This window comes from Ranitomeya imitator, chromosome 2 (assembly GCF_032444005.1).
Source record: "Ranitomeya imitator isolate aRanImi1 chromosome 2, aRanImi1.pri, whole genome shotgun sequence".
Classification (NCBI taxonomy): domain Eukaryota; kingdom Metazoa; phylum Chordata; class Amphibia; order Anura; family Dendrobatidae; genus Ranitomeya; species Ranitomeya imitator.
The window spans coordinates 758,291,081-758,306,108 of record NC_091283.1 but is presented as its reverse complement, the minus strand read 5'-3'; the positions used below and the strand labels follow the sequence as shown (position 1 = coordinate 758,306,108).

At 45.6% G+C, this 15,028-nt stretch overlaps 1 protein-coding gene across 2 annotated transcripts in view; it reads right to left on the bottom strand.

The window, feature by feature from the left end:
* MCU (mitochondrial calcium uniporter) overlaps positions 1–13,121 on the bottom strand; it is a 127,284-nt gene extending 114,163 nt beyond the window's left edge. For both annotated transcript variants that reach the window (XM_069753327.1, XM_069753328.1), the window contains exon 1: positions 12,966–13,121. In XM_069753327.1, the coding sequence (XP_069609428.1) occupies positions 12,966–13,076 (111 nt within the window). In that variant the 5' untranslated portion in view covers positions 13,077–13,121. The remainder of the gene's footprint in view (positions 1–12,965) is intronic.
* Between the last annotated feature and the right edge of the window lie 1,907 nt (positions 13,122–15,028).

Below are 15,028 nucleotides of genomic sequence, written 5' to 3'. Positions count from 1 at the left end.
TTTCCCCGGCTGTCACCTCTCACCTAACAAAAATATTCAACCTTTCCCTCACTTCCGGTATTTTTCCCTCCTCATTTAAGCATGCCATCATACATCCATTACTTAAAAAACCATCCCTCGACCAAAACTGTGCCGCTAATTATAGACCTGTCTCTAATCTTCCCTTCATCTCTAAACTCCTCGAACGCCTGGTCCACTCCCGTCTTACCCGCTATCTCTCAGATAACTCTCTTCTCGACCCTCTTCAATCTGGTTTCCGCTCTTTACACTCTACTGAAACTGCCCTCACTAAAGTCTCTAATGACCTACTAACAGCTAAATCTAATGGTCACTACTCCATGCTAATTCTCTTGGATCTCTCTGCAGCATTTGATACTGTGGATCATCAGCTCCTCCTCACTATGCTCCGCTCCATCGGCCTCAAGGACACCGTTCTCTCCTGGTTCTCCTCCTATCTCTCTGACCGATCCTTCACTGTATGTTTCGCTGGTTCCTCCTCCTCTCACCTTCCCCTTACTGTTGGGGTTCCTCAAGGATCAGTCCTAGGCCCCCTCCTCTTCTCTTTGTATACTGCCCCTATTGGACAAACAATCAGTAGATTTGGCTTCCAGTACCATCTCTATGCTGACGACACCCAACTATACACTTCTTCTCCTGATCTCACGCCTGCCTTATTAGAAAACACCAGTGATTGTCTTACCGCTGTCTCTAGCATCATGTCCTCCCTCTATCTGAAACTAAACCTGTCAAAAACTGAACTCCTCGTGTTTTCTCCCTCTACTAACCTACCTTTGCCTGACATTGCCATCTCCGTTTGCGGTTCCACCATTACTCCAAAGCAACATGCCCGCTGCCTTGGGGTCATCCTTGATTCTGACCTTTCATTCACCCCCCACATCCGATCACTGGCTCGCTCTTCTTACCTGCATCTCAAAAACATTTCTAGAATTCGCCCTTTTCTTACTTTCGACTCTGCAAAAACTCTTACTGTTTCACTTATTCATTCTCGTCTGGACTATTGTAACTCTCTACTAATCGGCCTCCCTCTTACCAAACTCTCCCCGCTCCAATCTGTCCTGAATGCTGCTGCCAGGATCATATTCCTCACCAACCGTTACACCGATGCCTCTACCTTGTGCCAGTCATTACACTGGTTACCCATCCACTCAAGAATCCAGTACAAAACTACTACCCTCATCCACAAAGCACTCCATGGCTCAGCACCACCCTACATCTCCTCTCTGGTCTCAGTCTACCACCCTACCCGTGCCCTCCGCTCCGCTGATGACCTCAGGTTAGCATCCTCAATAATCAGAACCTCCCACTCCCGTCTCCAAGACTTTATACGTGCTGCGCCGATTCTTTGGAATGCACTACCTAGGATAATACGATTAATCCCCAATCCCCACAGTTTTAAGCGTGCCCTAAAAACTCATTTGTTCAGACTGGCCTACCGCCTCAATGCATTAACCTAACGATCCCTGTGTGGCCTATATTAAAAAAAAAAAAAAAAATTAATTAACTGGTTCATGCAGCTTTACATGAACACCCAAGCCTTACACTATGGCTGGTCCGAATAACTATAGCAATTGTTACCATCCACCTCTCGTGTCTCCCCTTTTCCTCATAGTATGTAAGCTTACGAGCAGGGCCCTCACTCCTCTTGGTATCTGTTTTGAACTGTATTTCTGTTATGCTGTAATGTCTATTGTATGTACAAGTCCCCTCTATAATTTGTAAAGCGCTGCGGAATATGTTGGCGCTATATAAATAAAAATTATTATTATTATTATTATTATTATAATTTAAAGGAGCGGTCTGCGATTTAAAAACGACAGTAGTAGAGGGAAAATTTACAAAATAGTAAAAATAAGCATCCTCCGGTATTTATTTTCCTGGAACAGTGATGTGCCAAACATATACTTGACCGCTGCAAGTTTTCATCTGTGTTTTACAGTCTGAGATTTCAGACAAGAGTAGGAAAAAAAAAAAAAAAAGACCGCATAAAAAACGCACTGTGAACACAGCCTTATTGCTGCGGTTTTGTCAGGGTACATTTCTCTTGTACAAGATGATTTTTTTTTTTTTATTCACTAAACTATCAGCTTGTACAAGAGAGAATTGTACCCTGACCAAACTGCAGCAATAAGGCTGTGTTCACAGTGCGTTTTTTTATGCATTTTTTCCTACTCTCTTGTCTTTGTACGTTTTGTTTCTTGTGCTTGCTAATAAAGTTTAGTGCATAAAAAAAATATAATGATTCAACTTCATCAGGTTTTGGCACCAAAAACGTAACAAAACCCGATACCTGAGTTTTTTTTTTTTACAGCATTTTTTGCTTGAGCCATTGCTTTTAATGGGTGAAAAATGCTGCAAAAGCGCTAAAGTCACTCGGTTAGCCCCAGAGCATGCTCGGATAACACCTTATTTAAGCACGTACGCTCATCACTAGTGCTAACCCAAAAATCATTTCTACGCCTATATAAAAGATGAGAATCAATGCCAAACAGCTGGTAGTTGGCTCTCGGGGGCCTGCCGATACTGGGTAACAATCTTGCATTAACTTTCATACGAATATTCATTGTCTGGAGTAAAGAAACCTTACAGGATACACATAGGTATTTTTTATTAACTATATTTACCATAACATACTCGTCCTGCAGATGGAAGGGGGGGGGGGGGGAGGGTCAGAGTCAAAGATCAGAGAGGAAGCCAAAAGGGTTTTTCTGGAAATTGAACTTTCAAAGTTTATCCTTAGGACTAGAGACTACCATAAATCTGCAGAGGAAATGCCAAGCTTTCTGGTGAAGTTGGATTGCTCCCCTATAATAAAAGGTACACACAACCCTGCACATAGATTCCAGCAGACTACATGGTCTCATGTTACACCATGAGTAACATCCCCAGAAGGCAAAATCCAACCATCATGTCATGTCCGCTCCTCCCGCTGAGTGCAAAGTTAATGGGTGGGGGATGGAAGGGTAGAAATGTATTTTAGGACTGAAAACTGGTATATTCCTGGTGAGTTCAGCATTCCATAGTTGTGATTACCCAGGTAATGTGTTGTCACTTGGGTGTGACCCGCGACCGTCACCGTTGGGCATGCAGGACACTCCTACTACAGAGCAGAATACACGGGGGACATTTACCAAAACTGCTACACAACAGATTAACTGCACAAATATCACACGCAAACCTTTTAGCCTTGACAAAAAGCCACCGGCATGTCGGAGAGAACAAATGTGCAGATCCGAGTCTCTCATTCCTATCTAGCTAGGCTGGTAATGCAAAAAGTCACAAGGGGTAAGGGGGTAAGGCTATTTTCAAGGCCGTTCAACCCACCTTTCCAAAACTGGTATTAATTAAAAAAAAAAAAAAAAACTGAATTCGATTCTCATCTTGTTCACTTAAGGGATTGCTGCAGAGAGAAGTTAGCATTTAAAGGGGTTGTCCAACCTTAGGGCAGAAGTTTGCCCTCATTGTGACTGCAGACATTTGAGTCCTCACATTGCGTGCACTGAGGATTCTCAGGTGTCGGGAGTAAGAATTCATTGTATGTGATTTGCATACTTCTGGCCACATTTCCACTAGACGTGTCCATTACGGATGAGCGAATGTACTCGGATAAGGTGTTATCTGAGCATGCTTGTGTGCTAAGCTAGTGGTTTTAGCGTGCTCGAATACTATGTTCGCATCCGGGCAGCTGCATGTCTCACGGCTGTCCGACAGCCACAAAACATGCAATCCCTGCCTGTGTCGCGGCTGATGAATAGCAGCAAAACATGCAGCTGCGGGGACTCGAGTATAGTATTCGAGCACACTAAAGCCACTAGGTTAGCACACGAGCATGCTCAGATAACACATTTTCCCAATACGTTTGATCGCCACTAGGGTCATCTGAACACTTGCATGAAGCGAGTCTGCAAACATCTAGCCGGCACATAAATTTAAGAAAAAAAACAAAAACACCATATACTTGTGGTTAAATGCCTGCCACAAGAAAGTCCTCATGTCTGCAGTCACATACGGTACAAGTCTGTAGTCATTCTAAGGCCAGCAACCCCTTTAATGTAGGGTCCCATCTAAAAGAGGTAGCCTTGCCATTGGTCGATGGGCTCACACACACTGATCAAAATAAGCACAAAGAGCCCAACATTTTTATGATCGCAACTCAGTGGATTGCAAGTATAAAATGGTAGTACTGTATATAAATAATCACTCTCCTACTAAAAGATAGAACAGCAAATCAAGTCCTAGGCACATAACACCCCCCACATGGCCACTTTCAGCCCCCACATAGGCGCTTGTTGCCACACAGTAAACTGATGAAAAGGAGACAGAACAACATGGCCTAGAGGTGCACAGACAAGGTAAAATCAGTACACGGGCATTAAGAACATTGGTTTTGGATTATAAACCTACATAAGGCAGCATTCACACACTACTTATGTCATTTTGAGAAAGAATTAAAAAAAAAAAATATTGCTGCAATGTTACCACAGTGGCATCAAAAAGTAAAAAGCCAGACAATCCATATAATTGTGGCACTTAGCCCAATGTCACTTTCATAGAGGTCCGAAAAGCAGAGACGTCTGTTACTTTTGGAGTGGAACTAAAGGATAAGTAGGCCTGGCGCAACATCACGCGTCTAGTCCGGTGGCCATGGACTGCCAATGTGGCTGTTGGAACAGGGTGCAGTAAATCTGCCAAGTTTTTGAGTTGGGGAAAAAAAAAAAAAAAAGACTAGGCTTTCCATTCCTTCTTTAACACATGTACGGATATAGTTATTATTGCTATATCTGTAGTTTAATAAAATGAAAAACTTTATAAAATGTTAATGAAGTTGGATGAAAAATTTAAAAAACAACTGCGTCAGCAGCTTTTCCATGTTATGTTTTAAAGGGGTTTCTTATCTAATGTGGAATATGGTGATAACATACTTCTAAGACATGCCATGACTTATTGAACAGTGGGGGTCCAGAATCTAAGACCTCCACTGATTTCACGAATAAAGAGCACACATGGCTGATCTAGAACAGCATCCACTTCTAGGCTGGAGCGCTGTGTGTTGTGTAAGGCCTCTTTCACACTTCAGTTGTTTGGCGTCAGTCACTACCGACATATTGACGGATTCGTCACAATTGTTGAGAAAACGGTTCTAACGGATCCGTTTTTTTGACGGATCCGTTACTTGGGGGTTGTCTGGGAAAAGTATCTACTTTTCGGAGCATGCGCAATTGAAAAAACGGATTGGGGCGACGGATCCGTCGCCCATAGGCGGCCATTCTATGGAATGGCGGACGCGACGGATCCGTCGCGATCGGCCATTTCGGCGTTAACAAAAAACGTTTCAATGTCCGTCTATTTTCAGAAAACGTCCGCCAAATTTTGACGGATCCGTCGCATGGCGGATGGAACGGACGACCACCCGTCACAATCCGTCGCTAATGCAAGTCTATGGGAAAATAACGGATCCGTCAAAAAAAATTGACGGATCCGTTATTTGAGGAAAATGGCAGTTATAGACTGACGCCAAACAACTGAAGTGTGAAAGAGGCCTAAGTTGTCGTGTGACTAGTTAGGAGGAACACAGTGTCTGCAAACAGATTCGGATCTGGCTTTTACCCCAAGTCATATCTCAAGACTCATTTAAGGCCAGTCTCACACGTCAGTGGCTCCGGTACGTGAGGTGACAGTTTCCTCACGTACCGGAGCCACTGACACACGTAGACACATAAAAATCAATGCATCTTTTCAGATGTCATTGATTTTTTGCGGACCGTGTCTCCGTGTGCCAAACACGGAGACATGTCAGTGTTCGTGGGAGCGCACGGATTACACGGACCCATTAAAGTCAATGGGTCCGTGTAAAACACGTATCGCACACGGACATTGTCCGTGCGCAGTCCGTGTGCCGTGCAGGAGACAGCGCTACATTAAGCGCTGTCCCCCCCACTGGTGCTGAAGCCGCGATTCATATGTTCCTTGCAGCAGCGTTTGCTGTAGGGAAAATATGAATATTAGTGTTTAAAATGCAGATCCAAAGGGGCGGAGCCGCATATTCAGTACTGTAATTGGCGGCCCCACGTGACCGCATACAGGAGACGCTGTGGCCAGGAGAGGACGCTACATCGAGGGATCCGGAAGCTAGGTGAGTATTTTAATCACACCGGGGGGACGCACAGGTTGGGCACCTGGATCTGCATTTTAAACACTAATATTCATATTTTCCCTGCAGCAAACGCTGCTGCAAGGAACATATGAATCGCAGCTTCAGCACCAGATGCTGGTACGTGTGGTACCCAGCAACATGCGTGTGGTACCCAGTGGGCACACGGGCGGCACACTGATGTACCACAGAAACGTAGGGCACACAGACACGGATAATTCCGGCACCTATTTTTTCCGGTACCGGAATTATCTGGACGTGTGGGACTGCCCTAAGGGTTGATAGTGACTTGTAGGATCCAACAGGTGGCGCTATATAAGTTCAAGTGCTCTTCCTCTCTGTAGAGGCAATTTGCGTATCTAAGCGTTTGATTTTGTTGTAAAATAACAGCTGCATTTCAGACAACGCACATAGAAGTCTATAGAAAGCATGCTGCATGCTACATGTGACTAGTAACTGAAAATGGAACTACTTTGGATTAGAAGTCACAATTGCACTAGGTTGCAATGAGAACACTAGAAAAATCAAATATGTGTTGTCAGAATACAACATGGCAATCTGCATGTCGCTGTGTAGCCCCAGCCAAAGGGCTTGTGCAGATGATGGTCAAAATCAGACGAGTACCATCAACGGTTGTGATGGATAGCGCTCGTCGCCATGTTATTCTATACGGCCGATATTTTCCAAGGACCTTGTGGTCAAAGAAAAAATAGCAGCAGCATGCACAAACTGCATCAAACTCAGATCACACTAGGCCATTTATGTCTATAGGTCCGCCATTTATGTCTATAGGTCCATGAAGACAAAAAAAAAAAAAAACACCCGAGTGCAGTCCCATTTTCACAGACTGACAGCATGGAGAAAATAGGGATTTTTTTTTTTTTAAAAATTGTGCACAACTGAGAAAATCTGATAAGAGTGTGATTAGCATAATTGGATCGATTTTCTCAGATGATAGAAAAATGTGTCTGTGACCTTAGACTTCGAGGGACTGTCAGAACAGAATGACTGTTCAAACCAAGGACGCCGCTCGGTGCATCATGGCAGGGCCAAATATTAAAAGGAACCTGTGAGCTGGATTTTGCTAAGTAAACTACCGACAGTGTCGGGTTGGTGCGGTTACACTGATTAAAATGATACCTGGGGTGCAGAAATCTTGTCTGGTTTTCAGCTAATGAGATGCCCGTGCTCCGGGGCGGGACTGTAGGCAGGGTCTTATCTTCCTGCTCTAGGCCAGAGAGACCAAGGAAAGAAAGCCCACAGGCCCCGAAGCACAAACATGGTCCTCATCATAGAGACAGACTGATTAACACTGCCAACCAGACAATGCCTGTAGTTTACCTAGCAAAATCCTGCCAACAGGTTCACTTTAAGAACACCTTCCCACCTGCTTGGTTTCCATCTACACAGAACCTTCTTTGGCCTTATGAAGCCAGAACTGTCAAAGAGGATGAAGGTGGATAAAGAGGGACAACAAGAAGGTGGGATGGTGGATATAAAGGATTGGCTCCGCCATGATGCTCCAGAGGAGAGGGCTTTTAACTTGACACTGAACAGCCAAGCTCCCGGCCACATGGAACACAATCCCCATTCAACAGTAGCTACTACAAAGGGAAAACATGAATGATGCTACACTACATCAATGCGTCAAAGTCAGATACCCAAAGACCATCAAGTAATATACTAGGGTTACACCATCCCTTTATAACATGGGAAAACCCCTTTAAGGATGACGTTTTCTCATTGCAAATAATATAGTCTTCAATATATACTGAACACAAGGTGCCAGTATCGAAATTTTAGAGTGAAGCAGAAGGAAACAGCCCTTCCCCCACTAACAGATCATGTATTTACAAATAATGTCCAGATATGTGGACAACATTTTGCGGAGTTGTGACCACAGACAAGAGAATTTCGAGGGCTCTATAATCCATCCGGTCCTCGGCTACACACCACTTCCTGTCCATCAGCAGCGCTCTGCTCATTTCACCAACAACGTTCCAAAAAGATATTCCATATTAACACAATTATATTTTATTAATGAGATGCTTCCATCCAAAAATAGCTGCAATGTTCCCCTGCCAGAATGCAGACAGGAAAGTGCCAACAGAGGAAAAGGCGAGTGCACGACTCCGGCTGCCGGACAATGCTGCGCCCGCTTTACGGACAACGATTCACCTAAACCACCTGTTCAGGGAAAAGAGCGGGAGAACACAAACACACGCTGACTGCATCCCTTGGTTAAAGGGGAAGTCCATTAGAAAAACAAAAATTATGACAATTTTCAGTCCTGGACATCTCACTTGTCTTGATGTGTTGCAAACAGCATGGTTCCCCTAAACACAACATCTGTTCCTCATTTATTAAAAACTATCTAAACGTAAAATTGACCTTGTATCTGGTAACGTCCAATCACAGTGCAGCGTGACATTTCAAGAGCAGTTCATGAAGTGAAAGCTTAATTATGATAGGCAGCTGTGGGCAAAAAAGGCAAGCTTTATACTGACAATAAATACGGTTCAACTAATAAAAACAAAAGATGAAAATCTTCACAATGATTATAATTTTAGGCGTAACTTGTTCCTGTTTCCCCACCCCCACCCCCCAAACAAGCCTCAGTTGGGAGGGTTTTGGTGTTGAAGGGGGGGGGAGGGCAGGTGTTATCCTAAGCTGGAGAGCCCCTTTAATAATTGGAGAGTTGAACTGTGTAAGGCCGGTTTCACACGTCAGTGGCTCCGGTACGTGAGGTGACAGTTTCCTCACGTAGCAGAGCCACTGACACACGTAGACACATTAAAATCAATGCATCTTTTCAGATGTCATTGATTCTTTGCGGACCGTGTCTCTGTGTGCCAAACACGGAGACATGTCAGTGTTCGTGGGAGCGCACGGATTACACGGACCCATTAAAGTCAATGGGTCCGTGTAAAACACGTACCGCACACGCACGTTGTCCGTGTGCAGTCCATGTGCCGTGCAGGAGACAGCGCTACATTAAGCGCTGTCCCCCCCCACTGGTGCTGAAGCCGCGATTCACATCTTCCCTGCAGCAGCGTTTGCTGTAGAGAAGATATGAAAATTAGTGTGTAAAATCAATATCCAGGTCCCCACCCCCTGTGCACCCCCCCTCCCCCCTCGCTGTGATTAAAATACTCACCTAGCTTCCGGATCCCTCGCAGCGTCCTCTCCTGGCCGCACCTTGCACTGTATGAGCGGTCACGTGGGGCCGCCGATTACAATCATGAATATGCGGCTCCACCTCCCAAAGGGGTGGAGCCGCATATTCATTACTGTAAATGAGAGGCCCCACGTGACCGCTCATACAGTACAAGGTGCGGCCAGGACAGGACGCTGTAAGGGATCCGGAAGCTAGGTTAGTATTTTAATCACGCGGGCGGGGGGGTGCGCACAGGGGGTGGGAGGGGGGTTGGGACCTGGATATTGATTTTACACACTAATATTCATATCTTCTCTACAGCAAACGCTGCTGCAGGGAAGATATGAATGGGGCTTCAGCACGATGCCGGGGACAGCGCTAAACTTTAGCGCTGTCTCCGGCACGGTGCGTGTGGTACCCAGTGGGCACACGGGCGGCACACGTGTGCCACAGAAACGCACCGGCACACGGACAATTCCGGTACCGATTTTTCCGTATCTGGACGTGAGAGACTGCCCTAAGTTGTAGTTCGGCCCAATTTCTTAGGGTAGCGCACTCCAAAGTATTGGTGCAACTCAGGAGAAGTCTTGGGGCCAAGAGAGGGAGGTACAGATTAGTGCGGATGTTAAGAACGGGCAAGCAGATAAACATGAGGGAGGAGATGTAGGGGGTGCCACACTGTGGAGAGCTTTGTGTGCGAGAACAAGCAGTTTAAATCGGATCCTATAATGTATGGGCAGCCAGTGCAATGACTGGCACAATTATGTGAACTCATCAGCATGCTAAAAAAAAAAAAATTATATTCAGTACCTGCATTATTAAACGTGATGCATAACATTGCCAAGGTCCCGTAGGCTCATGCCACCAGGGAGAATGGCTACATAACCCTAAGGCCTCTTTCACACTTCCATCTTTACAGATCCATCGGAATACGTCGTTTTGGGAAAAAAACAGATCCTGCAAATGTGCCTGCAGGATCCGTTTTTTTCCCATAGACTTGTATTAGCGACGGATCGCCACACGTCGCATCCGTCGTGCAATGGATCCGTCGTGTTTTGGCGGACCTTCGTCCCACAAAAAGTTCAATGTAACTTTTTTTTGTACGTTGCATCCGCCATTTTCAACCGTGCATGAGCGGCCGAAACTCTGCCCCCTCCTCCCCGGTCTCCAGAACGGGCAGCGGATGCGTCGAAAAACTGCATCCGCTGCCAACGTTGTGCAGTAAATTCACAACGTCCGTCGGCCCAACGCATTGCAACGGACGTGTGAAAGAGGCCTAAGAGCTAATAAAGGTGCTGTATGGTGACATTACGTACACCAGGGGTGTCAAACTGCATTCCTCGAGGGCTGCAAACCATGCGTGTTTTCAAGATTTCCTTAGCTTTGCACAAGGTCCTGTAATCATTATGTGTTTAGGTGATTAAATTATCACCTGTGCAGTACAAGGAAATCCTGAAAACATGACCTGTTTGCAGCCCTTGAGGAATGCAGTTTGACACCCCTGACGTACACCACAGTCACACCGCTTTTAAGTGATCCTAACAAAACTCCTGTACCTAGAACAGAAGGGCCACGGCACAGTAATGGGCTACGCCTCATACTTACCGTAAATAAATTTGTATTGTAGCCATAATTTGGGGAAAATTTCCTGGGCAGAATAATTGAAAAAAAAAAACGCAATTGAAGATGAATATTTATCACATCCACAGGATACATGATAAACATAGGATTGTTGGAGGCCACACTGAGGGAACCCCTCCAATCTCCAAAACGGGGGTCCCAGGTTGTCTCTTTATAGAAGAGATTGAGTGGAGTGGAAATAGAGCATGCGTGTGCTGGCAGCGCAGTGAGGAACTACAAGGCACCGGGACCCCCTATAGCGATCAGTAGGTGGGCTATCCAGTGATCCAACCTTTGTCACATTCTGTGGATTAAAGATAAATGTCCTTTTGGGCTGAGGCTGGACAGGCCATGCAGACAAAGATCCATTTATGTTACTGCAACATTGTAGCATAATTCAGATAAAGGTACTGCAACAAGCAAGTTGTAAAACAGCCAATTGTTCCCAACTTTCTGCAACCATCTTGTTGCTGTACCTAGCGGGCACATTGCAGCCCCCCATCACCTGCATTATGCTAAAATGTAGTAGCAGAACGGAGAATCTTATGTCCGCATGACCAAAAGTCATCATCTATCCCAGCCTTCAAAGAGTTTTCCAATGAAAACAAGTTACCACTTATCTATAGGATAGGTGACAACTTGCTGATTGGCGGCCGTCCAACTGCCGGGACCCGCACTGATTGGCAGATCCCCGTCACAATGCAGTAGTAGTGCGCATGCTCATCTGCCTCTCCATTCATTCCTTATGGGGCTGCCAATTCCTGCACTTGTATTTTTGGGGGATAAGAAATCCCCATTCCAAGGCACCACCAATCCTGCGGATAATGGGTGAAAACAAGTTAATGAATTGGTGCTTAAAAATGTTACATGACTATACGCCAATTATGACATTGCAGGTAATTCATCATTCATAGGTAGCAACTAAAACGCTTAAGTGCTAAATATCTACACAAATAATCCCAGGAGCATCAACTGTTCTGAACCAAAGGGAAAACCTCCAGGAGAATGCCAACCAAGACCATGATCACGGGTACCATTCCATCTATGATATATTAGAATAAACTTTGTACATAATATTAAGGATTTTATTCAACCAAATGGCGAGTTATCTGGAATAAACGAAGCGGGAGAAAACATATATACATGAGTAACAATCAATAAGTAACTCCCTGTATCCATGAAGATGCAACAGGAACACATCCACCATGAAGGCGGCAGCGGGCGCCGAGCTATGGGGGATCCAACATGTCACAAGATGACGGGAGGCAGCGCTAGGAAGCTACCCACCATCTGTACTGAGCCGGGTACCGCGGGGACAACCAGCACTGGCAGCGCTGCCCACTGTGGCACATGGGTGATCTGCAGCCGCCACGTGCCAGGGGAAGGAGATTGTGTATAATAAATGTATATATTATATATACACACTATCTGAGGAGGCGGTCAGCCATGCAGCGTGCATCCTTTCACACTCCGGTGGCAGCAGGCCGTCAGCCCCCATCACCAGGTCACTTGCTGCAGGGGAATAAGGCTGATCAGATTGGTGTGCCCCCTATCACACGGTGCCCATTCAGGACCTGTGCCAAGCTAGGTAATGGTCTGCATGGTCCTGTATGGGACGTGACGGGCAATAAATGCCCCGGTGTGCTGCTGCCTAGCCCAGTGTGGGTGAGGGGCGCCCCGGCACTGCAGTATTCTGCCAGCACAGAAAGTTGTCCCCCGCCTGGCAGCGCTGGGCACAGGCAGGAGCACATGTCCAGGGCACACTGCAGACAAGGAGCTGTCAGCCGCTGCCCTGCAGCACGGGAGGCTCCCCCTCTCAGCCTGCGCCCACTCACTGGGGAGGAGGCAGGCGCAGCTCCGGGGGAACACCGCCACTAGTTACTAACGCAACCACCGCTGCCGCACCACACGGGAGTTCCCTGGACACCCCGCCCCGGGCGACTCCCTCCTGCTCCTCACACAGCGCACACACTTTCCCCTGTCCCCCACCCGCCGGCCGGCGCGTCCCTGCTCACTCACCGTCCTGTGAGGCCGTTGTCTGCTGACTCCAAGTCCGGGAAAGCCCGCTGTCAGCCCCGCGACGCTCCGTGAGAGCACCAGCAGCCGAGATCTACCTGCCGTAGCCGCCATCTCTCAACTGGAAGCGCTCCGGACCTCGGCGCACAGCGGCGCTGAAGGGGCGTGACTAAAACAGGCCACTCAAAAGTGACGGAACCAATGACGAGAAATTGCTTCGTGAATGGGCGTGGCTAAGTGACACCTCTACCGCCCGGCTTCCGGGATTCTAGTGGAATGGGCGGTGATGTGTAGATGTCAATCTTCGTAGCCCCTCCTACAAGTGGGCGTGGTCTGATACTGCAAAGGCGCCAGGTCCTGAAGGATTAGACACAGAGTTAGTGCAGAGTCAGTGCAGAGTTATCCATAGTTATCCATAGAGCAGAATTATACATAGTTATAAATAGTGCAGTTATCCATAGTTATTCATAGTGCAGAGTTATCGTAGTGCAGTTATCCATAGTTTTACATAGTGCAGAGTTATCCATAGTTATACATAGTGCAGTTATCCGTAGTGCAGAGTTATACATAGTGCAGAGTTATCCATAGTTTTACATAGTGCAGAGTTATACATAGTGCAGAGTCATACATAGGGCAGAGTTATACATAGTGCAGTTATACATAGTTACACATAGTGCAGTTATCCATAGTGCACTTATGTATAGTTTTACATAGTGCAGAGTTATACATAGTTATACATAGTGCAGAGTTATACATAGTGCACTTATACATAGTTATACATAGTGCAGAGTTATCCATAGTGCAGTTATATATAGTTTTACATAGTGCAGAGTTATACATAGTTATCCATAGTGCAGTTATACATAGTTATACATAGTGCAGAGTTATACATAGTTATCCATAGTGCAGTTATACATAGTTATACATAGTGCAGAGTTATACATAGTTATACATAGTGCAGAGTTATACATAGTTATCCATAGTGCAGTTATACATAGTTATACATAGTGCAGAGTTATACATAGTTATACATAGGGCAGAGTTATACATAGGGCAGAGTTATACATAGTGCAGAGTTATACATAGTCATACTTAGTGCAGAGTTATCCATAGTGCAGTTATATATAGTTTTACATAGTGCAGAGTTATACATAGTTATACATAGTGCAGTTATCCATAGTTTTACATAGTGTAGAGTTATCCGTAGTGCAGAGTTATACATAGTTATACATAGTGCAGAGTTATCCATAGTTATACATAGTGCAGAGTTATACATAGTGCAGAGTTATCCATAGTTATACATAGTGCAGAGTTATACATAGTGCAGAGTTATCCATAGCGCAGAGTTAAACATAGTTTTACATAGTGCAGAGTTATCCGCAGTGCAGAGTTATATATAGTTATACATAGTGCAGAGTTGTGTAGTTATACATTGTGCTGAGTTAGTGCAGTTATACATAGTGCAGTTATCCATAGTTATACATAGTGCAGCATTATCCATAGTTATACATAGTGCAGAGTTATCCATAGTTATACATAGTTCAGAGTTATAAACAGTTATATATTAATTGTCTCCTCTCTAAATCGCACCTCACCACCTGTGCGCTCAACCCCATCCCATACCACCTCCTCCCCAACCTCACCACCACTCTTTCCCATCCATGTCCCACCTCTTCAACCTATCGCTAACTTCTGGCACCTTCCCTTCTGCTTTCAAACATGCCACAATCACACCTATCCTTAAAAAGCCAACCCTGGAACCAACCGCTATGTCCAGCTATCGCCCAATATTGCTGCTCCCATTTGCTTCCAAACAACTGGAGCAGCACGTCCACGCCGAACTTTCCTCTCACCTCTCATCTAACTTGCTCTTTGATAATCTATAATCTGGTTTCCGCCCCATTACTTCACTGAGACAGCCCTGACTAAATTTACTAACAACCTAGTTACAACCAAAGCTAACGAACAATACTCTATACTCCTCCTCCTAGACCTGTCCCCTGCTTTCAACACAGTTGACCATTGCGTCCTACTACAGATCCTCTCCTCCTTTGGCATCAAAGATC